Source organism: Mytilus edulis, chromosome 3 (assembly GCF_963676685.1).
Source record: "Mytilus edulis chromosome 3, xbMytEdul2.2, whole genome shotgun sequence".
Lineage (NCBI taxonomy): Eukaryota > Metazoa > Mollusca > Bivalvia > Mytilida > Mytilidae > Mytilus > Mytilus edulis.
In genome coordinates, this window is record NC_092346.1 from 6954422 (window position 1) to 6980720 (window position 26299).

Consider the following 26299-nt stretch of genomic DNA (forward strand, 5'->3'; position numbering starts at 1 on the left):
TTTAAAGCAGGTACTTTACCCCTAAATCTATATGTATTAACTGACAATGTCAAACAGGATAATGTTTTGTTTCCAAAGGGGTTGCTTACAGAGGAAATTTCTGAGGTAAATAATGATGAAAATGCACAGCAGTCAGAATACGATTCATCTGATTCAGACGCAAGTGACCTAGTAGAAACCACCAATCATGAAGAAAGCAATGAAATAAGCGACAGACCGGATTGTCTCACCTTTATGCTAGGATTTACATCACGAAGTGGAAGATGTGTAAGAGTGTCGACAAAATTTGCTAATATGGACTAAACAAGCCATTATAAATACAATTATAGAATTGTTTATTTGGCCTTTCACATTGTTCATTAAATTAAACTACATCACACTGACATTGTATTGTCTAAACGTATTGGTAAAGGGCCATACATATTTATTTGTCCTATACTTTCGATTTGATTCAGTTTGCGATAAGTTCAAAATCGTTGTACCACTTGCTTCGAGTCCTCTGGTATGAATATGTTGATGGATTGCTGTATTGCCATATATATTTCTCTAGTTCATAATTGTAATATAAATTTAAAATTTAAAATAATAAAAGGACTAATGAGACGTGCATGGTATGAATTACTAGGGAACGCTGTCCATGGGATTAGGGATATATTATAATTAACTTGACCTCGACTTGTTTCTTTTTTGTTTCTTTTTAGAGTCACTGTCCTATTATAAACTTTGACCTTTTCAAAAAGCTGAGGATTGTCTACCCAAGGAATAGATTCCTTAACTTTGTAATGTATTTAGCCTTTTAAATTTTTTCATTCGAGCGTTACTGATGCTTTTTTTGTAGACTGAACTCGTGTCTGGCGTTTTTTTATATTTATTTTGAAAGTGTGTACAGGTATTCATAAACTTCTGAATGAAGAAATTCTTTGGCAAAACTAAGTAAATCTGTATAATGTTTGAATTGATTTAAGTAAAATCAGGAAATCCTTAAAATTTGAGATGTTTTATGAGACCAAAATAAGTCTCTTCATAAGAGATCCCAATCAATTGCATGCCACAGGTTTAACTGCATACAACATCTATACCATGAGTAAAGACAGCTTCAAATACGAGTTGAGAATATAAAGGCATTCATTTAGGAAACAAAATATAAAGATGTGATAGATAAAATAAAGGCATCCAGAATTCCAGATTATAAAGCAAACTGAGTGCATAGATTTATATTGCGATAGGTTTGTGCATCTTGCATAAGTCATCCGGTTAGTAGAAATTAGGATTTTCCAATGAGTTATAAAATAGTCGAGCATTAAAATAACTATTCAAATAGAAGCTATAAACATATACGTTCAACTGGCTTCTTCTATTCACAGTCAATTATTTCAATTCAAAAGCAAACACAAATTCAGCAACAATCTTTTGGTGACCCGGCAGTCAGCGGTCTTAGGTTCATGTATTGCTTTTCTTTTTTTTTAAAGAAAGCAACTTGTTTTTAACTTGTGCACACTTTTCGTATCTTCTTGATACATGCTTCCTCATTGCCGATTCTTTGATTTTTTTGGTAAAATGAAAAGAAAGACTTTAAATAGGATCGACATCTTCACAGTGATGAGCTTTAACGTGCACTTTCCATCAGGATCATCTGTCAGTTCAAACTTTCTATTTCTGATTCTTTTAACCACGAGTCGTGTAAGCTGGTGGCTTTGATAACATGACAACGTGTGTACTCTTGTTAATACATGAAATGGATCAAGAATAGAATCTTGTCTGCGGGATATTTGCATTTTAAAAGTTAAGAAGATTGTTTTATACTTTTTTAAATCCGTAAACCATTTATATCATTAATGATCATTAATGGGTATACTAAATCGGGGATATCAAGTACAACAGAGAGTTTTCATATACAATAAGACAGTGATTCAGTCACAAAAGGTTCACATCAAAGTCTTTATTTTTCGTGCAACGGTCATGACAGAAATTATTCCGAGTTCAACGTGAAATGATGTCTTATTTTACGTTTTTTCCGTGCAAGCACCCCCCCCCCCCCCCCCCTTTACCACCCTCTTAACTGTACTAAAAACTGGGCAGTTATCATAATGTTAACAGTACTTAGAACATGACAGTCATTATAAGTTCTACTGTACGAAGAACATGCCAGTCATTATAAAAAGTAAAATCACAAAACCTTCGAGGAAAATTCAAAACGGGAAGTCCCTAATCGAATGGCAAAATCAAATGATAAAACACATCAAAACACGAATAGACAACAACTGTCATATTCCTGACTTCGTACAGGCATTTTCAAATGTAGAAAATGGTGGATTGAACCTGGTTGTGTAGTACTGAACCTCTCACTTATATGACAGTCGCATCAATTTCCGTTATTTTTACAACGATGCGTGAACAAATCAGACATCATTGGTAAAATAGCCACAATATAGTTACAGCAGTCAATCTCAAAACAAACAAACATTTACAAAAAAACATATATCAAATTTAAAAACACATTCAAAGTTTCGCGTGTTTGGCGTCAGAAAATGTAAACATCACGTAGAAAGAAATTTTGTCGTTCAATGTTTATTCAAAACAAATATAATTTCACTTGTGAAATGGTGGTGTGCAGGGTTAAAAAATCAAAAGTTATGTAAGAATTAATTTCATAAACACACCCAGATTCAAAATTATCCAGAAGTTCATTAGAATTTTGAAGAATCCATTTTATGCTTAAACTAATTTTGTCGTTTGTCGTTCAAAGTTTTATCAAATTTATAATAAAACAATAACATAATGACATATAACAAAACAATAACATAATGATGGGATCTTTAAAAGTACAGAGTCACGTTATAAGAACCAAAAAAAGATGCATATACAAAACACAGTAAGGTATTCAGAAAGCAGAACATAAGTTATTATTTGCGTTACAGAAAGGATAACATATGGGATTCATCATAAGGTCTACATCAGTGATAACATAGTCATTAATGGTTCTACAGTTCTGAGAACATGTATTATTATAAGGTCTACAGTAGGCAGAACATGAGAGTTCGTTTTTTTTCTCTACAGAATGGATAAAAGAGGGGCGAAAGATACCAGAGGGACATTCAAACTCAAATGTGGAAAATAAACAGATAACCTCAATGCAACAAAAGACCAATAGACAAACAATAGAACACAAAACACAACATAGAAAAATTAAAGACTGAACATTACGAACCCAACTAAAAACTAGGGATAATTTCAGGTGCTCCGGACGGGTAAGCAAATCATGCTCCACATATGGCACCCGTCGTGTTTCTCATGTTATTACAAACCCGGTAATAAGTCTAATTCAGTAGGTCACATTCGGGAAAAGGGTATGGGATTATAGTTACGACATTAGGAACATATCCGTTATCATCTGTGAAACCGATATTCCATAACGGTCAACCAACTCTTGATGGCATCCGGTAAAACTTACGAAGGGATGACTAAAACTTCATCACTTGGAACTCTTGGTTTGATAGCTTCCTTGTGAGCAGTAATCCTCTATCAAGGACATCAGGATGGCAAATACACGCCATGGGATATCGTATAAACTGGGAGATAGATCCTCCCTATGTAGGCACTGATGGAATGTTGCTACATAGAAATGGAAAGTTTACAATTTGGAAGCTGAAATCATCTCTTTTGTCGTAAAGTTTTGTTTTCAACTGACCCTCATTGTCAATTTCTAGATGTAAGCCAATATATGAGCCAGACTTAACTGTATCTGTTGTATCCTTTATCTCAAGTTCGATGGAAAGATTCGTTCAACATAGTCACCAAATTTCGAATTATTTAATGATAGAACACCATCTATATAGCGGAAAGTAAAGTTAAAGAATACTGCTAACTTCTTTTCTTTCTTCTTAAGAAGCTCCTGTATGAAATCAGCCTCATATGAATAAAGGAACAATTCGACAAGAGGGACACAGTTTGTTCCAATGGGAATGCCGATTGTTTGTTGAAAACACGTCATTCAAACGTAACAAATATGTTGTCAATCAAGAAACAAGCATCTTGATACTGTCAGTTTCAGAAAATGTGTTGTTAGAATCCGAGTGATTTTTTTTACAAAGTAGGATTTTTCCCTTCCTATGACATGATACTATTATCTACGTTGACTATTCTTTTTATGAAACAAAGCAGGACCAACTCTTTCAATTTGTCTTTTAATTGGAATGGGGAATGCTTTTGTAAAGTGTAGAAAAATCAAATGTTTTTATACTATTGCAAGATGAAAGAGACTTGGATTGCGTGTACACTTAAAACTCTTGAATTTTTTAGTGTCCACATCTGATTCACGCCACATCTAGAATAGATAGTTTCACAATTACTTTGAAGCCCAGCTTTGATTGTTGATGTTAATAATTTAGAAAGAGGTTTCGTCGAGCACATTGAAGACCAATTATAACATGTGCAAGTCATTTCTAGGCAAACAAGAGTATGAAGGTCATTATAAGATCTACAGTACTCAGAACATGACGATTATAACGAGGTCTGCAGTAGTGAGAAAATAATAATCATTTTGAGGTCAACAGTCCACAGTATTAAACACAAAAAAAAAATCATTATTTGTTTTAAAGTATAGAAAACATGAGAGTCATTAGGCTACAATGTTGAGAATATGTAAGCCATTACAAGGTCTACAGTAGAGAGAACATGACAGTCCTTATTAGGTCTACAGTACGAAGAGCATCAGTCCTTATTAGGTCCACAGAAGGGGGAACATGATAGTCATTATAAGCAAAATAAAGTGCACAAATGAAAGTTTGCATGATGTTTATATTAAGGAGAGCATGAGGAACAATACCAGGTCTACAATACGAAGATCATGAGTGTCATTATAAGATCTTCGATGAGAATATCTAAGTAATCTTTAGGTATAAAAGAGTGAGAACATGAGAATTATTATAAGGTCTACAGTTATTAGAACATGAGTCATTATTTGGTTTACAGTATTAAGAACTTGACAGTCAGTATAAGGTTAACTGTACTAAAAACTGGGCAGTTATCATAATGTTAACAGTACTTAGAACATGACAGTCATTATAAGTTCTACTGTACGAAGAACATGCCAGTCATTATAAAAAGTAAAATCACAAAACCTTCGAGGAAAATTCAAAACGGGAAGTCCCTAATCGAACGGCAAAATCAAATGATAAAACACATCAAAACACGAATAGACAACAACTGTCATATTCCTGACTTCGTACAGGCATTTTCAAATGTAGAAAATGGTGGATTGAACCTGGTTGTGTAGTACTGAACCTCTCACTTATATGACAGTCGCATCAATTTCCGTTATTTTTACAACGATGCGTGAACAAATCAGACATCATTGGTAAAATAGCCACAATATAGTTACAGCAGTCAATCTCAAAACAAACAAACATTTACAAAAAAACATATATCAAATTTAAAAACACATTCAAAGTTTCGCGTGTTTGGCGTCAGAAAATGTAAACATCACGTAGAAAGAAATTTTGTCGTTCAATGTTTATTCAAAACAAATATAATTTCACTTGTGAAATGGTGGTGTGCAGAGTTAAAAATCAAAAGTTATGTACGAATTAATTTCATAAACACACCCAGATTCAAAATTATCCAGAAAATCATTAGAATTTTGAAGAATCCATTTTATGCTTAAACTAATTTTGTCGTTTGTCGTTCAAAGTTTTATCAAATTTATAATAAAACAATAACATAATGACATATAACAAAACAATAACATAATGATGGGATCTTTAAAAGTACAGAGTCACGTTATAAGAACCAAAAAAAGATGCATATACAAAACACAGTAAGGTATACAGAAAGCAGAACATAAGTTATTATTTGTGTTACAGAAAGGATAACATATGAGAGTCATTTCTAGGTTTACAATTGGGTAAAACATGAGAGTCATTATAACGTCTACAGTAGTGATAACATGAGTCATTATTTGTTCTACAGTTCTGAGAACATGCCAGTTATTATAAGGTATACAGTAATGAAAACACGAGAGTCAGTATGAGGTCTACAGTTCTGAGAACATGCCAGTTATTATAAGGTATACAGTAATGAAAACACGAGAGTCAGTATGAGGTCTACAGTTCTAAGAACATGCCAGTTATTAGAAGGTATACAGTAGTGAAAACACGAGAGTCAGTATGAGGTCTACAGTTCTGAGAACATGCCAGTTATTATAAGATATACAGTAGGCAAAACATGAGAGTTCGTATTTTCTCTACAGAATGGATAACTTATGAGTGTCATTTCTATGAGTACACTGGGAGAGTATGAGGTCATCATAAAGTCAACAGTACTAAGAAGATGATAGTTGTAATAAGGTCTGCCGTAGTGAGAACATGAGAGTCATTATGACGTCTACATTAAACAGAACATAATAATCATCATAATGTCTACAGTGCTTAAGTCATTATTAGGTCTATAAAACTAAGAACATCAGTCATTATTATATAAGTACAACAGTAGGGGAAAATAATAGTCGTTATAAGTTCATCAAAAGTGAAACGTCTACAAAAGGGAGATCAAAAGAGTCATTATTAGGTCTTAAATTGTTAAAATAGGACAGCCGTATCAGATCTACACTACTAAGAACAGAAGTCATTATCAGGTAAACAGTTAGCAGAGCATGAGAGTTATTATTTATGTTACAGAAAGGAAACATATGAGAGTCATTATAAGGTATACAGTATTAAGAACACGACAGTAATTATAAGGTATACAGTATTAAATCTTTACAGTCAATATAAGGTATACAGTAAGAAGAACATGCGAGTTATTATTTGTGTTACAGAAACAGTAACATATGAGAGCCATTTTAAGGTGTTCTGGGAACATGACAGTTATTAGAAGGTCTACAGTAGGCGGAACATGATAGTTCGTATTTGTTTTACAGAATGGATAGCATATGAGAGTTATTTCTAGGTGTATAATGGGAAGAGTATGATGGTCATTATATGGCAAACAGTAGTGAGAACATGAGAGTCATTATGAGGTCTACAGTAAGCAGAAAATTAGAATCACCATAAGGTCTACAGTGCTCACAACATGAGTCATTATTAGGTCTACAGAACTAAGAACATCAGTCATTATAAGTAAACAATAACGTATGTTTAAGTGTATTGATCTCTCTAACATTGTACTACAAGGTTCCATACTACGAAGGAAAGACTGGGATTGGGTTTGATGGTTAATGCTACCAGGGGGATTAACAAAATTTGAAAGGGGGATTCCAATATTTCTTAAACGGTTCAAATTAAAAAAAATCAACATTTTACAAATTTTTGAAAAAGTTTCAAAAAGAAATCTTCAATTGCACAGTATTGCGCTTTGCTTTGTAAAATCTTTGACCATGTTTATTTTTTGTCAGAAACCTAAATTATGGCAAAATTTTATCACAACCCGAATTCAGATAGTGTCAATCTTGAATATTGTGCCTACATTAGTCCCAGCTGTTTAGGGTTCGACCTCTCTGGTCGTATCAGGCTGCGCTCAGCAAAGCATTTCATTAGGTCTATAATATTGAGAACATGACAGACTTTATTTGTATCCATCTGATGAGTTGAGCCTTTATCAAATGATTTTTATAGTTTGTTCTCATATATCGTACTGTTATACCACTGTCCCAGGTTTGGTGGAGGGTTGGGATCCCGCTAACATTTTTAACCCTGCCACAATCTATATTTATGTGTCTGTCTCAAGTCAGGAGCCTGTAATTCAGTTATTGTCGTTAATTGATGTGTTACATATTTGTTTTAGTTCATTTTTATTTACGTAAATTATGCCGTTAGTTTTTCTGGTTTGAATTGTTTTACATTTGTCATTTCGGGGCCTTTTATAGCTGACCATGCAGAATGGGCTTTGCTCATTGTTGAAGGCCGTAAGGGGACCTATAGTTTATTTTATTTTTTTTATACTATAAGAGCTTCAGTACTTAAAACATGACAGTCTTTATTAAGTCTATAGTAAGGACATGAGAGTCAATAGTATATTTTAGTGAGATTATAGTCTCATAATTCGGTACACGTTTGTGTCATCTTATCATAAGGTCCAAGGTAGTGAGAAAAGAAGTCGTTATAAGGTCTTTATTGGTGAGAACATGGGAGTCTTTTTTAAGTATAGAACACGGAGAACACGGGTTTTTATAATGTCTACAAAAGGACGATCTTAAGTATTAAGTAGTGAGAGTCATGATATGGTCTCTATTAGTGAGAAGATAGTCTAATAACAATAATGAGAACGAGGGTTGTCGTTTTTATGTCTACAGTTGTAAGAACATGAGTCATAAAATATTTAGTGATGGGTCATGATGATGTCTACAATAATGAGACCAAGGAGCTATTTTAGGTCTATATTAGTGCAAATATGCGCGTCATTATCAAGTCTAAAGTAGTAGGTAGATAAATCCGTTATTTGCTCTACACTGATGAGAACATAGTTTCATAATCATGTATATGTCGTAAACATTTTATTATTTGGTACAGGTTATTACTGGTACAAAAACTTTGTATGAGTAATTACTTGTATGATGCCATCATACAAGTTATTACCTGTACAAATATAATTGTACCAGTAATTACTTGTATAATTTTTGTTGAGAAAAAAGATAATAACTTGTACAACACAATATCTTTTAGCTGTATGTGCTTCTACTTTTGCTTTTAACAAAATGTTTTATTGAAAAACTCCTTTCTTTGAGTTAGTAGGTCTGGTATTGTTTTGTCAATTGTCGGGTAATATTAAAAATTTTCTTTTACTCTTTTTGTTCGTATTTATTTATTTGTTTGTTTAATTTTTTTCTTATCATAGAGCGTATGTATTTTTGAAATCAATTGTGTTTGTTTTTCTTTTTTTTTTGCATTCTATAAAGCCTTTTTCAACTGATTTTTATAGTTCGTTCTTATGTTGTAATGTTACACCACTGTCCCAGGAAAGGGTAGGGTTGGGGTCCTGCTGACATGTTTAATCCCGCCACATTATGCAGGAGCCTGTCATTCAATGATTGTCGCTTGACGATGTGTTACATACTTTTTCCGTTCATTTTTGTACATAAATAAGACCGTTGGTTTTCTCGTTTGAATGATTTACATTTGCCATTTCGGGGCCTTTTAAAGCTGACTATGCTTAAAGGCCGTGGTGGTGATCTATAGTGTTTAATTTCTGTCATTTGTGCTCTTGTGGAGAGTTGTCCCATTGTCAATTATATCACATCTCCTTTTTATATTAGCATTATTTTTGAAATGTTAGAAGAAATAAGACACACGACGAACGCAGAGTAACAACATAACCTAGCATGAAACATTGAGCAAAATAAGCTTAACAGCTTCTTGCCATTTAAATACTAACTACTGGTGCAAAGTAACAAGTCGTTAAAAGCAAGAATAAAATAAAACCCTTCTACAATTTATTATAAAAAAAAAATAATGATAAAAAGTTGCATATGTAATATCATATATTGGAATTGAAAGTTAAACCTTATAGATAAAATAATCTATATTTGTTTGCACAAGACAAGGAAGCATGACATCTGGAATTACACAATAAGTTGATCTTTTCATTTACATTTGCCTGTCTTACAGCCACACCGCCAACTGCAGTGAACATGATCTTGGTCACCAATTCAAGAAAGCACTTGTACTGCTTCCATGACGTATACCTCAGTGCTCTCTGGTATGTCAAACATTGTCAAATCCTTTCTACGAATCTTTTCGATTTGATTTTGACTCATTAAACCAATCATGATTTCAACGTTTGTTCCTATTTTTTAACTTTCTGCAATATTCAGTACAACTCCTTTGATATTTCTACAGTCAATCAGACCTCTGTCTTCCATTTAACTGTAACATTGTCTACAATTTCTAAATATTTTAATCATCTTTTGGCATGTGCTGTTCTTATCAAAGGATAGAATTCATCAACTGCACAATATAAACAATTCAATTACTGGTACACTCAAAACACCATTCTGTCATAAGAAATATCTTTGGAGTGCTATCCTTTTGGAACTGAATTTGGCTACCTTTACATTACTACTATTCTCTCTGTACTATCTTACGCTTGTGAAAGCGAATTATTAGATTTAATTATTTCTTTATAGTTTTTTCTACACTGTTTTCCATCTTTACACTTAAGTCTTCACTTGTTTTTTTAAGTTTTGCTTATATGTTTGTTATTCAAAAAGAACACACATGTTGAAAGTTTATACCTTTATATGTGTAAGTAGTAAATTATTTGTTTAAAGGGAAACGATTGCTTGAGAACATCAAATATAATGATTTTTACAAGTTATTATCTTTTTCTCAGTAAAAATTGTACTAGTAATTACTTGTACAATTGTATTTGTACAAGTAATAACTTGTATGATGGCTTCATACACGTAATTACTTGTATAGAATGTTTGTACAAGTAATAACCTGTACAAAATAATAACATGTACACGACATATACAATATTGAGTACATGAGCGTCGTTCTACGGTTTTACAATATGAGAAAATGACATTTCTGTGTCATTTGGTCTCTTGTGGAGAGTTGTGTCATTGGCAATTATACCACATCTTCTTTTTTATATTCATTGTCAGTTCTACAGTACTAAGAACATTAAATTCGTATGTCTACAGTTGGGAGAACATGTGAGTCATTAGTATGTCTACTTTAGAGAGAACATGATACAATAGTGAAAACTCGTTCAGTCATTATAATGTCTGCAGTACAAATATAATGAGATTTATTCTTATTTCTGAAGTTCTGAAGACTTGTGAGTCATGCCTAGGTCTACAATAGTTTGAACATGACAGTCAATGTCTCAGTGTTGCGATTATAGTATCATTATAAGGTCTAAGTGGTGAGAACATAGTATCATTATAAGGTCTCAGTGGTGGGAACATAGTATCATTTTAAGGTCTCAGTGGTGAGAACATAGCATCATTTTAAGGTCTCAGTGGTAAGAACATAGTATCATTATAAGGTCTCAGTGGTGAGAACATAGTATCAGTATAAGGTCTCAGTGGTGGGAACATAGTATCATTATAAGGTCTCAGTGGTGAGAACATAGTATCATTATGAGGTCTCAGTGGTGAGAACATAGAATCATTTAAAGGTCTCAGTGGTGGGAACATAGTATCATTATAATGTCTAAGTGGTGAGAACATTGTATCATTATACGGTCTCAGTGTGAGAACGTAGTATCATTATGAGGCTGCAGCGATGGGAACATATCATTATTATAAGGTTGCAGTGGTGAGAATTTATTAACATATTAAGGTCTCAGTGGTGAGAACATAGTATCATTTTAAAGTATCAGTGGTGGGAACATAGCATCATTATAAGGTCTCAGTGGTGGGAACATAATATCATTATAAGGTCTCAGTGGTGGGAACATAATATCATTATAAGGTCTCAGTGGTGGGAACATAGTATCATTTTAAAGTCTCAGTGGTGGGAACATAGCATCATTATAAGGTCTCAGTGGTGGGAACATAGCATCATTATAAGGTCTCAGTGGTGAGAACAAACTAACATATTAAGGTCTCAGTGGTGAGAACATAGTAACATTTCAAGGTCTCAGTGGTGAGAACATGAGAATCTTGATCATGTCTTCGGTGATTATAACAAAACTCATCAAAGATACCAGGCATATAATTTTGTACACCAGAAGAGCGTTGTGATAACAAATGACTCATCATTCAACCTCGAATCCATAAAGTTCATAGGGCAAACAAATTAAGTAGTTGAGGACTGAAAATGCAGAAAAGTTTTGACTAATACAGTTAAGGTAAGCATAAGCGTCATTGAGAAGTATTATTCATTATAAAAATATGAGATTCATCATTAGAATTAATACCATTATTGATTTCCTCCGATTTGTCTTTGTTAAATTTGAAAACTTTGGGAAAATAACAGAACATTTTATTGCATATAAGATTATAACCATTTCATATACCGGGAGTAAAAACAATTTAATGTTCGCCCTTTTTTCCTGTTTACAAGCCTTAGTAACCATGTCACCTATATTTTCCAAAATATTTTATAGAAACAGCAAATAAAAAGAATTGCGCTTTTAAAAACCCAAGATATATGTTTATGACTAAGACTGCAATGTAGAATTTCCTAAAACTGTCAAAATCAATGAAAAATTTCTGTTCGACCCTTTTTCGTATGAAACCAGATTTGACGTACTTAGATTTGGTGGTAAGATTTTCACCGGTAATAACATTTTAATCTTAGATCATTAATAGATTTTCAATGGTAACAACATGAAAGTCATTATAAGATTTTTAGTAGTAATAATTGGAAAGTCATTATTATGTCTTCTAAAAATCAAGTCTCCATCAGAGACTAAATGACATGATAGAAGTTAACAACTGTAGATCATTGTACAGCCTTAAACGATTGGAAAAACACACAGAGTATACTTGTCAGAAATACAAGGCCCCGAAATGAATATTGTAAAACAATAAAAAAAAAATAACTGCCTAATTTATGTACAAAACAGTGAACGAAAAAAATAAGAAATACAGCAACAAACGACAGCCACTGGATTACAGGCTCCTAACTTGGGGAACAGACACAAAAAGAATGTGGCGGGTTAAACACGTGCCCTGGTACCAAGCCCTCCCCTAACCTGTGACATTAGTGTGACAGTAAAACATAAGAACAAACAATAAACATTAGTTAATTCAATAATTCATTACTAATCTTTTAGTAATAACAATGTAAAAGACATTTTGAGATGATTTCGAATATATATTCATCATAACATAAGCAATAAAATGATTCATGTACTAACAATTTTCTTAAGACCTTTTATATTGTTTTAATTAAGCAGCACACGACAACTGTGTTTTAATATTGCTGTGTGTGTGCATGTTTATCTTTAATACATTGTTCAACTTTAAAATATGGGGTTGATTAACCAATAAAGGAATAATAAGTTTAGTTTGAGCATTTATTTATAGTGGATTAGGAAATTATATGCAACTGCTTTCATAATTCTAAACAGACGTGTTTGACTGAACTACAGTAAAATTCACTTAAAAGAGAAGCCATGAATTTTGAAGAATTAAGATCTATTTGAAAGGTCATTTTCTCGCTTTATGTCCAATGAAATCATGTCCTAACCCCTGTATCAAATATACAGACACATCAATATAACTATCTTGTTGATTCTCTGAAAATTCATACAAATCTTCAACATAACGGTTCGAAATGTTTTTTCAAGTGTAGGGAATCTAGGTTACGAAACTGCTATAAAATCATAACATGAGAGTCATTTTTAGGTCTGCAATGGTAATTACATGGATCATAACAAGGTCTACAATATTGAAAAACTGAGAAAATGACTGTCATGATCAGGTCTACAGTAAAAAGAACATGACAGATATTATTACTTCTACTATACATTAGAGATAACATTACATTTATTCTAAGGTATATGACATTGAGAACAGGAAGTCTTTTTTGGTCTACAAAAGTGAGAATTGACATTCATTAAAAGGTATACGATATTGATAACATGACAGTCATTATAAGTAACACCTTGGTCCGAATGTAATCTTTTGAATAGTTCTTCTGTTGTTGGTGTGCCTGTCCGACTCCGTGTGAGCACTGCTGGTGAAAATCGAGTGAAATGGTTCGTTCTTTCTTTAACAACACCTGTTGAAATGATGTGTCCACTCGTTTGTGTCTTTTGAGTACATGGTCAGTAAAAACCTATCGCGCACTAAAGAGTTAATTTGTAAAGATCCACAATATAAAAAACAAGTATGGACGTCAAGATTCTAATCAGCCGAAGTATCTATTAGGCTATTATTTTCTTTTCAGAATAAATATTTTAAACGGTTTCGACATTACTTCAAAAGTAAAATCTAAAACAGTGACAACTCCGAGCAAACAACTAGTTTTAATCTTTTATAAATACAAGTATTAGAAAACATCATTGCAGGATTATATCAATCATAAATATCCGTTGGTTGTCCGGCTATAATTAACTCATAAACGGATTACCAATTCTTTAAACTTTATCAGCAAGGACCGGACCATAAAAGACCTAAGACCTAAACTGCCTTAGAAAACAGACAAAGGTATTTATAACATTAGTTTCTATAGAAAAGGATTAGTGTCAAACGGATAAACATGTTATCGTTATGGTTGTTTCCATAAAGAGAAACATATATTTATCAATAGAGTTAATCATATACAAAGAAATGTAAAATGTTAGATAGATTGATTTACAAAAAGTCACTAAAGCACTCAAAATATATTGTCTTAATTTGAATTATTTCTAATTAACATTTGACCAAAATCTTTGGGTTTTATATATTAAGTATAAAACAAATAACATATGACACAATGCTTTTACATTTGTTTCAGTCACATAGATACATCATTGAAAGTGGCGAATTTAATTTATGCAGTTTATCGGTATTCTAAACTCAAATCATAACCTTTTTCCATATAAATAAACTCGTCATAGATACCAAGAGTAAAACTTTGCATTTTCGCCAGACGCGCGTTTCGTCTACAATAGATTCATTAATGCCGCTCGATCATAACAAGTTAAAAGGGACAAATAAGGAACGAACTTGAAGAGCATTGACGACCAAACGTTCCTAAAAGGTTTGCAAAATGCAGCAAAGGTGATTTATTCATGATAAAGAAAAGCCCTATTATTTCAAAAATTCAATGTTTTTAAACAGTTAATTTATAATCATGACCATATCAATGATAATTCATGTCAACACAGAAGTGTTGACAACTTGGCTGGTGATATCATCGGGGAATAAAAACTCCGCAGGATTTGTATCGACCCAGTGGATGTAAATAAACTCATTATAGATAATACATCATAAGGACCAATTGTACGCCTCTTCGAGTCCTCTTGTGACGTGTACAAGTTAGGACTGCACTCATCTGTATGTAAATGTTCTTTACTATATTATATATCTAAAGGGTACTCATTAAACTTTCACCTAGTATGTAATTGTTTGTGATTTTTTAATAGAAAATTGGTATTCTTATGGAACAAAATGTATTATCTTCTTACTGACTTGTTTCATAATTCATCGGACGGTTTCTACAGTAGCTTCTTATTCACATGAAAAGAAGCTAGCATTATTCTTTAACTGTTAATGTCCGCTGTATAGATGATGCACTATCACTAGACAATTGAACGTTTGGTGATTGTTGAAAGCATCTATCTATCGGACTTGAAATAAAGGAAACAACACATTCAATAAAGTCTCCCTCACATCTTGATGATCTACTACAAAGTGATGGTAATGAGGGCCGACTGATAAAAACCTAGCGACAAGGGAATAAATTATAGCTGTCCAAATAATTGTTTTGTTTTAAAATTATATATTCTACATCGTCTGGAAATGTATCTGAATAATAACGGACGAAAAAAAAATCGGTTAAGCGAAAATAAAATCTAACGATTCATATACTGAATTGTTAACCTCTTACGATCAATTTTAGTAGTAGGAATTTTATGAAAACCGAATCCCTACAACTAGTTAGATTCGATGATTTACTATTGTTTACGTGGCTGTAAACCTGTTTCAAAATACCTAGCAGAAGTGTGGATACTAATATTCTGGCAGATAGCAGACTTTTTGGATTTCACAATGTCATATTCTTGATTTATTGATTACATATTTTTCCAGTCTGCCATAGAAATGGAGAATAAATCCTGAATTAACCAAAATCAGATAACATGAGTCAGATATTATTCTTATTGTAAAACATATTGTTGATTGATTTGATATTTGTAATTACATTTAGTACTGCGGGATCTTGTATAACAAGCTTTCCATGCATGTTAATTCATGAATTGCTAATATATTGTAAAATACAACATCATTTATTATTTATCTGTGTATTCATCAACAAATTTGAGTTGTAAAATAAAATGTACAATGTTGTACATGTTGTATGTTAAAACTGTTTTGTTTAAATTTGTAATTTTGAGATCATCTGTATAGGTTCTTTGTCCTGTGCTGATATACATAGCGAACGTTGTGCAACGCAGGTACGTCTCTACTAAGCTATTTAAAACTTTCATATTTTCATATTTGATTCATAATTTGTAAACCAAGTGAGCGATACAGGGAAAACGGTACTATTTATTCTGCCATAGGCGACAATACTAACATTTTCTAAATTTACTACTTTTTTATAATAAAAACTTGGATAAAACAGTTATGTGTGGTGTTAGTACTTTATTACTCTATTTCAAAAATTAAAGCAATATAGTATCATGACCAATTTTCTACGGAGCTTGTTTATGTTATCCATGCGCACCGTCATTTTGCACTAAATTTATGAAATTTTGGAAGCCTTTTCGAATAATTCTCTAGAAAATATTTCAAAAGATTTTCAAATTTATATTATAAATATACACACTGCAGTTATTCATAGATAAATAAAAAAAAATATATTGTACCCTTACATCCAATCACAGTGCTCCTAAGTTGACTTCCTTCACCTGTCTTGGGTACACAAAAGGCCAACCTAATGCAGGGAAAATGTAATACTACCGTTTTCCCTACAGACTCAGCGGAGACTTTTGTTTTCAAATGTAATGTACATTTTCCACAATTTTATTAAATATTTTCTCAACAGGTGGAATTAATCTGTTGACAGGTGTGTGCGTGGTTGTTTAGCATTTTAATTCTATTTCAAAAACATAACTTGGAATATCTTGCATGTAAGTAGTGGCAAATCTGTATAAAAAATCAATGTTACGTTTATATTTAGAGCAACGTCCACACCTCCAATTCCAAAACAGTACTTTACAGCACCAAGATGATCGCAGCCCAGATACTCCTCGGAACTTTAGTAATCGCCGCTCTGTGCGGTACAGGTTCTATGTTTAATAAATCCATCCCGACTTAATTAGTTATCAAAGGTACCAGGTTTATAATTTTATTCGCCAAGTTTAATTGTGTTTCTAAGAGTGGTTGTTTTAAATTTTTTAAAAAGGAAATAGACCAATTACTTAAGCTCACTACCCATTTGAAGGGTTCACACTTTGTTGCGATTAGTAATAATTGTACGCAGAAGGGCATAGAGGTTGTAATTTAGAAATAGGTATAGGGGTCACACATTAGTAGAGTTAATCACAATCCAATAACTCAAGAGAAAAATTATGTTTTTTCCCAACGTAACAATATCTCTATTGCAAATTTGCTGTAACAATTTACTAAGTTTACAGCTTTTAACTTAATATCCCTCATGTTAACTTACCTAAAAGTTAAGGGAAGCACTATTTAGTAAGATATCATTTCTTCATTATATTAGTATTCATAACATTCATTTCACAAAATATATTGGATAATTTATTGTGATTGCACATACATGTTTTTTTATTTTCTTTTCTTTCTCTCTTTTTTCATAGTTATGTTTATTTTATAACTGTTGTTTCTTATCTACAGTGCACGAGCATTGATAACTCATGTTTATAGTAAATAGAACTTTTCGGCTGATTGATTGATTTAAAGTTGTATGTGTTAAAGTCCATTCTGATATTTCATATATATTAAGAATGAGAACACATTAACACTACATCTAGATCAGACCTATATAGCCTCTGGGTTGACCAAGAGGTAGGGTGTTACTTTTAACAGCCAATCGGAAATGACTTTATGCAGAAAAGGGGGGACACATTTTTATATGCAATAGGACAGTTATGGGTTCTTCACTGAGTTGTTGCAAGATGCCTTCTAAAAAAGTACAGTATATGCCATATACACGAGGTGTCAGAAATAATACCTTTATACTATGTTTTTTTACATGTTATGAAGAAACATATTTTTGTTTTCAAAGTTAACTATTGATACTTACACGTAAATTGAAAGAAAAATTAAATTCAAAGACCTGTACGATGCACACCCTATAAGACAATTACTTTCTTTGTCGTGTTCATAAAATGTTTGTCACGTTTCCGAATGTCATTGCAATAAAATGGATACAGCAGGGTTTAAGGTTTGATAAAAAGCTGTTACTGTAAACCAACTAATTTTCGCGAGCGATTTATTTTCGCGACTTTCGCGAGTAGAAAAACAACGCGAATATTAATCGTCATGAATATGTAAAACTTCGATCTTTCGTTACTAACCTACATTAAGTTAATTGAAAAATCGCGAAATTAAATAGTGGCGAATTGGAATAGGAAGGGTAAAACGCGAAATAAAGTATCCGCGAAAATTAGTTGGTTTACAGTATATATAAAATGTTAATTCTTTACAATAAAAAAACTCTTATTGTACCTTCTGCTGTTATCTGTTTTATGGTCGGGTTGTTGTCTCTTTGACATATTCCCCATTTTCATTCTCAATTTTATCTCATACCTTGTCTCGCCTTTCACACAGTACAACATATTGTTCACATTGACTTTTTGTATTGCTTAATACTACTTGTCTTTATTCATAATGATAGTATAATGGGATATGAACAACAACAAAAGAAAAAATAAAAGAGAAAAAAACCTTGTGTGCTGCTAAAAATATATTTATTGTATCTTAATAGAAAAACAAAGGATAAGTGGTATCCCTCAATCACACAATTATTTTGTTTTCGTTATATGTATATTCATTATCAACTTACTTCATTTAAATTTAAATTAATAGGTTACTCGTTTCTTAAATGTAATTGTGAAAGTGCATGAAATGGATATTGCACCCGTCACCATTGTAAATATGGTTACTATCTGGAAACGGACACAAAACTCAGTGATTGTAATGACTATAAAAATTGTTGTCGACGTAATAGTAAGTACTAATACTTAGTTGATAATCCTTCATTTACAATCAGTATAAATACAAAATTGAAAGTTCCTTGTATGATTGATTGATTGATTGATTGAGTTATTGATTGATTATTGGTGTCTCATGCCACTTTCAGCACTGCTGGCTATATCATGACCGAGAGTTTTCATTTGTGAAGGAGCCAAAGTGTCCATAGAGAACATACTACCATCTATAGTAAAAGTAGCAATCCTAGTTAATTAAGAAAGATATCTAAATTGTTTATTAATATGATACTTCAGCATACTAGCTGTGTTTTTTTGTTTCTTTGATTAAAGGTAATTGGCAATTAATAGTATACGAATTTAAAAAAGGCACCTGTAGTAATATACAGCATTTGTTATGTCATACACTCAATGTGTTAAGTTGTGTTTTGGTTTTCTACAATACGCATATGACAAAATAGGGCGGGTACGAAGTATTTGACTGTTTTTGTTTTATAATCATCCCAAGAATCGACATTGGTCATCAATTGTCTCTTTTCGAATTTTTCCTTAAGTAAGGATTTGCTTTTGGAGTCAGGAATATAGTTGTCTGTCTTTATTTTTCATAGCCAAAGTCAGTTGACTCTAGACAATTTTGAAAATGTTTCCTCTCATCCATCGCTGAAGTCTTAATATCAAAGTTGGTTTACTTCTGTGTTGGTTTCCGTCCTGTTGATACCTATAGTCAAATGAAAATTTAAACTGCATTTATTATTTAGAATATTTCTTTCATATGTTTCTTATAAACATGTTGTAGAAATATGACCATCAACAATTAAAATGTGTAATGGCGAGTTTGAATTTGCGATATTCAAAATTATTCACAGTTATGAAATGTTAACAATTTTCGCCAACATCTCATTCAAGTCATGCTTATTTGGTTTTTTTCAGAATCTGGATATGCCGGATATGATGCAAAATATGAACCACAATATGCACCACAGTATGCACCAGAATATAAGTCAAAGTATGCACGAATATATAAGTCAAAGTATGCACCAGAATATAAGTCAAAGTATGCACCACAATACAAGCCAACATATGCACCAGAACATAAGCCAACATATGCACTAGAATATAAGCCAACATATGCACCAGAATATAAGTCAACATATGCACCAGAATGTAAGCTTACATATGCACCAGAATATAAGCCAAAATATGCACCAGAATATAAGCCAACATATGCACCAGAATATAAGCCAACATATGCACCAGAATATAAGTCAAATTATGCACCATAGTATAAGCCAACATATGCACCACACTATAGGCCAACATATGCATAAGAATATAAGCCAAACTATTAAAGAACAGAATGTCTGCCACAAGATAGGCTGAAAAGAAAATCTTCTATGATTTTTTTTTCAAATAAAATTTCCGAAATAACAATTTGTCTCTGTTGTTCTTGGTCTCAAATGACTGATTACATGATTAGCAAAAGGATCAAATATATTTATTCTACAATTCTTTTCAACTGTTTCTTCTGCTGCCATTGCTCTGTGTCTGTCTCGCCCTGCTGTGCGCGGTTTCAGTATGTAGTAAGTTATGCTGCTACATATATTTTAACAAAGAAAAAGAAAGTGCCTATTTTGTGTTCACATGTCATTTTCTTTTTCTTTGTTAAAATATATATTTAATTGTATGGTGATTAAGATCATAATACAATGTTGACTAATGTATCCTAAATTTAACATTTTTACCTATTGTGTCTGTTTGTTTTGCTCACACACAGTGTTGTCATTATAAAGGAATTATATGTGGCTGTTACATAAGTTATAGGTTTAGCTTCCTATAAAACCAGGTCTATTCTACCATTTCCTACATTAGGAAAAGACTGAACCGATTCAGGAAAATGACAGTTGTTTCCATTTGTTTAATATGTTTGAGTATTTGATTTTGTCATTTTATAAAAGACTTCCTGTTTTTAACATCCCTTTTCTATTATTCAACTTTTTACTAGTAATGTAGACGTCTAGTATTTACAAATAAGAACATGGGGTATGAGTGTCAAAAAGGCAACCCTCCACCAGAGACCAAATGGCGAAATTATACAGGAATTGATACGAAGCAGATCTAAGAGTAAATGTTATATTCTTTTATTTGATAGTAAATAGAAGTAGTCACATATTCATAAAAACAGTAGATTGGTAAAAAGTGCAAATCTACGATTCATGAATAAAAGTAATTCCTTGAAATAGTGTTTCGCTATAAACAGTAAATGATTACATTTTCTAAAAATAACTACAAGAACATCGCTGATGTATTAATGACTCACAAGTCAATCATTCAACCGCATGTCAAGCTGTATATGCAATCCTAGTTTCAGATAGGTTATTTAAGTGATAGGTATGAAGTGTCAACGGGTTTTAAATACTATATATAATCGTCGGAACGTATTTAGATTTATAAATATCCTTACGTGTCTATCCGGATTATGAATATTTATGAGATAATCATAATTTTCTGATATGTTCTGGTTGGTGAATCATCAAGCCAGTCTGCCATAAAACCATGCAAAATCTCAAATTTCGTCCAAATTGGTAGTTATAACTTTGCAACATTATATATATTTCCAAAATCTTTGGGTATTTAGGAGTTAAGATAAAAAAAAAATTTTGGTTAATTCACACTATTTTCCATTTAACAGCCTAATTTGCATATTTGTGAATTATAAAAAAATAATGCAAAAAAATCACCAAAATTTAGGTACTTTTTAAAGGTCTGAATAATTGATATATCTCTTAAATATAGCATTATCTTGTTATATTTTGCAAAGAATATTATAAAAAAAAAGAAAAAATGCATTTTGACATACTTTTTACCTTTTGGCAGGTTGCCAGAAAAATTCGTGCAACAGATGTATTAGATAACTTGCATGTAGTACATGTACTCAGTAGGTGTTTTCTCTCAAGATCATATTTATTTTTTTAAACTTTTAGGGTTTTTTTAAAGGTGCATATCTGTTCTAAGACAAGTAAAAATTTTTAGCCTGGCAAATAATGGGAAGTTAGTAAAAAATGCCCCCAAATATCTATAAAATGCACTATTGTAATAGTTTTCGCCCTTAACATTTTAACTAAAACTGATCAAAGTAGACTTATATTTCGGCCAATAACTTTAGTTTAAGTGTATAGATCTTTATGATTTTTTTTCAGAAGGTTCAATACTACAAAAGGAAGCTTTGGAACGATTTTGGGGATGATGGTCCCTACCGTTTAGGAATTAAGGGCCCAAAAGGGGCCCAAAACAAGCATTTTATAGCTTAAGGATAATAACTTGTGTATAAGTATTTCAATTGCTCTGATATTGTATCATAATGTTTAAAACCACAAGTAGAAGGTTTGGATTCCTTTAAATGGGTCATGGAATCAAAGTTAGGAATAAAGGGCCAAAAAGGGGCCCAAAACAAGCATTTTTCTTATTTCAAGACGATAACTTGTGTGTAATTGTATGGATCTCTTTCAAACTGTACCACAATACTCCATATAACAAAGGGGAGGCTGGGATTTAGTTTTGGATTAATTGCCCAAAATATGTAGGAATAAGGGGCCAAAAAAGGGCCGAAAAGAAGCACATTTCTAGTTCCCAAACAATAACTTGGGTTTAAGTACATGTATATTCATAATGGATCTCTCTGTAATTGTACTACAAGGTTCTATACTAAAAAGGAAAGGATGGGATTGTTTTTAAGGGTTATTGCTGAAAGGGGGTTTCAATAAGTTTGGGGGGGGGGGGGGGGGATTTGTTAAAAAAATTAAGGGATTTCTTTTTTTTTTTTTTTTATTTTTCAAATTTCAAATTTTGAAAATTTTCAAGAAGAAATCTTCAATTGCACAGTATTGTGCAATAGATTTGTTGATCTTTGGCCACATTTATTTTGTAACAAAAACCTTTTTTTTTGTAAAAATTCAATCACAATCCAAATTCAGACAGCATCAAGCTTGAACATTGTGACCATATTTAATTTGCCCCAACTGTTCAGAGTCCAACCACTGCGGTTGTATAAAGCTGCACCCTGCGGAGCACCTGGTTTTCACATACTTTCAATTGATGACAGTCTTTTAAAAAGCTTGTTATATGAAACAGAGTAGTGAACATACTTGTACTTCAAAAAATCTTCCTCTTTGAAACTTTTGATTGGAATGCAACCAATTATAGGGCCAATCACTCTTTGAGTGTCTTGATTAGAAAGTTGTGTCTATTAGAGCGTATGTAAAAAAAATGTTTTATCTACGAAAAAAGATTATGTTTGCATATATAATGTGCCATATAAAAGTTTTTGATTTATATCTCAGATTAAATCAAGATAAAAGAAAGACATTTGAGGTAACCCTACTTCTTCAAAAATCGAAAGCTTTTCCAATAATATCTTGAATGTTCCCTCTCCAAAGAGCATCTCTTTTGTGTTTGTTGATACTTTGAGATTTTGATTTTTAGTCCCCTAACGGCTAACGTCTAAGTGGACTTAGGTTTGCACTGCGTGTCAGTCAGTCTGTCTATCTGACAGTTCGGCAAATTAGACTTTTTTGTGCTTGTAGATTTTGATTTAATTTATCATGACAAGTTACAGGTCAAATTCATTATTCACGCTTTAAGCTTTTCTCTTTGTTCAGTTGAAGCCCTTTCTCTAGAATTAAATTTTTGATGAAATACTTATCCATTAGAAGACTTCTGTTCAAACGGGAATAACTCATTTTTTTAAAGACAAAATGACATTTTGAATGTTTTTTCTTTTCTTTGGTATTTAGTGATTCAATTTTGTTCCAGTCTGATAACTGTGTGCAGAGTTGTTGTCTTTGGACATAGAAAATTCACTGAGATAGTCAGAATTCAACAAGTTTTTACATTTTGCTGGAAGATTTTGTCTCGATATTTTTATGTAGTTTACATTATGACAAATTATAGATCAAATTTTTGTTCCATTACAATGAATTTGTAACGGGTTGGGGACTATGTATTGCCATGTATTACTCGCAGAATGCTTGTTTTGATAAAAAAATGTTCAACTCTGATGTTGCAAAATTGTTTAATATTTAGTTGAAATAGACATTGATAACTTTATTATGTGAAACTTTTTTTTAGATCTATCATACTTTTACTCTTTTTTGCTAATACCTTCATCATGTTCATTCATGACTAAAAACTTGTATTTAGACCATTTTGCACGTTTTTCTTTACGGTAGAACACAATAATATTACATGTATATGAAAAGTAAAATTTTACCATTTTAATGACAATATAAAAAAGATGATGTGGTATGATTGCCAATGAGATAACTGTCTACAATTAAGAGACCAAAATGACACAGACATTAACAACTATAGGTTACTGTACGGCCTTCAACAATGAGGAAAGCCCATACCGCATAGTCAGCTATAAAAGGCCCCGATAAGACAATGTAAAACAATTCAAATGAGAAAACTAACGGCCTTAAGTATATAAAAATTAACGAAAAACAAATATGTTACACATAAACAAACGACTTCCACTGAATTACAGGCTCCTGACTTGGGACAGGCACATACATAAATAATGTGGCGGGGTTAAACATGTAAGCGGTATCCAAACTCTCCCCCTAACCAGGGACAGTGGTATAACAGTAAATCATAAGAACGAACTATAAAAATCAGTTGAAAATGGCTTAACTCATCCGATGGACAAAAATGCAAGTGGACGTGGTAGGGTAATTGTATGTCTGCTCAACAGTTTAACCATTTATCTGTGTATATTTGTTTTTATACAACCGCAAAAATTGAAAAAAATTGGTCCTATATTGGTATGACGTTGTCGTTGTCATCATCGTCGTCATCCAAAGACATTTGGTTTTCGCACTATAACTTTAGTATAAGTATATAGAAATCTATGAAATTTAAATACAAGGTTTATGACCATAAAAGAAAGGTTGGGATTGATTTTGAGAGTTTTGGTCCCAACAGTTTAGGAATTAGGGGCCAAAAAGAGTCCAAAATTAAACTGTTTGCTTTCATAAAAAAATGAATTATTGGGGTTCTTTGATATGCCAAATTTAACAGTGAATTTAGATATTAATTTTTGGTCCTGTTTTCAAATTGGTTTACATCAAGGTCCAAAGGGTCCAAAATTAAACTTAGTTTGATTTTTACAAAAATTTAATTCTTGGGGTTCTTTGATATGCTGAATCTAAAAATGTACTAAGATTTTTTTATTATGGGCCAAGTTTTCAAGTTGGTCCAAATCGGGGTCTAAAATTAAATTTTGTTTGATTTCAACAAAATTGAATATATGGGGTTCTTCAATATGCTGAATCTAACCATGTATTTAGTTTTTTAATATTTGGGACCGGTTTTCAAATTGGTCCAAATTGAGGTCTTAAGGGTCTAAAATTGAAAATTATTTGATTTCATTAAAAAATTGAATTCTTGGGGTTCTATGATATGCTGAATATAACCATTCATTTAGATTTTGGATATTGGACCATAATAGGTAAATGTTTAATTAAATTTTTTAAGTTTAAGTTCTTAGACCACACTCTTGTTGTCAACTGTTTAATTCCAAACCAAATTCAGAGCTATATCAAGCTTAAATGTTCTGTCCATACTTGCCCCAAATGTTCAGGGTTCAATCTCTGTGGTCGTATAAAGCTGCGCCCTGCGGAGTATCTGGTTATTACATGTGGTTATGAAATAAATTTTATTGCAATTTGAAATATTTGTGTTTGTCTCAGCTGGTAGTAATAGGCCAACTATATTTTACATGTCTTATTCCCAAGCCTCAAATTGCTAGAGATTACATTCTAGGAGGAAACTTGACATTACTGTTATATCAACTGTTCTCCCAAAATTGACATAGGGATAACTAACTGGTTCATGTCAGCGTCACAAACTTTCAGTTGCAGTTTTATCAGGAACTTCTAGGAGTAGTCTCTTTATAATGTTATATTTGGCATAAAGCTGTATCATAATATAGAAAATATAGCACTTATCTAGGTAAGAGGCACAATTCTATGAAATTCACAAAACTATTAAACCTTCCTCTTTTCTGGAAATAAATTACATGAATGTACAAGGCTTTCACATTTATGATTCATTATCAAATACAACATGTTTTAAAAATTTAAGACTGAACTCAATTGTGGCCACTTTGAATTTAGACAAAAAGCGTCTAAAAATTAGACTATTATAAAATGCTAAATTTGTGAAGAACTCATGGTGATGTGATATTACCTGATGAGTGTGCATAGTATTGTAAATAAAACAGCCCATTTATAAGCTACTAAAGTTATTTTCTTTTGAATAGGTTAATATTTTAAACATATTGTAAAAATGCTCAGTTTAGGGGCAAAAAATGCAAAAAAGCGGTCTCCCCAGGTTTACTCCTTTAGTAAATTTTTAATTTAAACTTAGTTGAACTTGGTTTATTCAATTAATATAACCAGTTAACATTAGTTCAGTCATTTTTTTTTTATATTTTGACTATCACATACTTTTGAAAAGTTTCTATTGAAAC

The 26299-nt window shown here is 32.1% G+C and overlaps 1 protein-coding gene across 1 annotated transcript; it reads left to right on the top strand.

Annotated features, from left to right (window-relative positions):
* Window positions 1–6094: 6094 nt before the first annotated feature.
* LOC139514748 (adhesive plaque matrix protein-like) lies at window positions 6095–20054 on the top strand. Its single transcript, XM_071304388.1, has 2 exons — window positions 6095–6134; window positions 19702–20054. The coding sequence occupies exons 1-2, from the start codon at window positions 6095–6097 to the stop codon at window positions 20052–20054; spliced, it is 393 nt and encodes a 130-aa protein (XP_071160489.1).
* The last annotated feature ends 6245 nt before the right edge of the window (window positions 20055–26299 follow it).

Coding starts and splice junctions, on each gene's coding strand:
- LOC139514748 (XM_071304388.1), top strand. CDS start 6,095: ATGAGGTCTACAGTTCTAAGAACATGCCAGTTATTAGAAG. Junction 6,135..19,701: donor AACATGCCAGTTATTAGAAG/GTATACAGTAGT, acceptor GGTTTTTTTCAG/AATCTGGATATGCCGGATAT.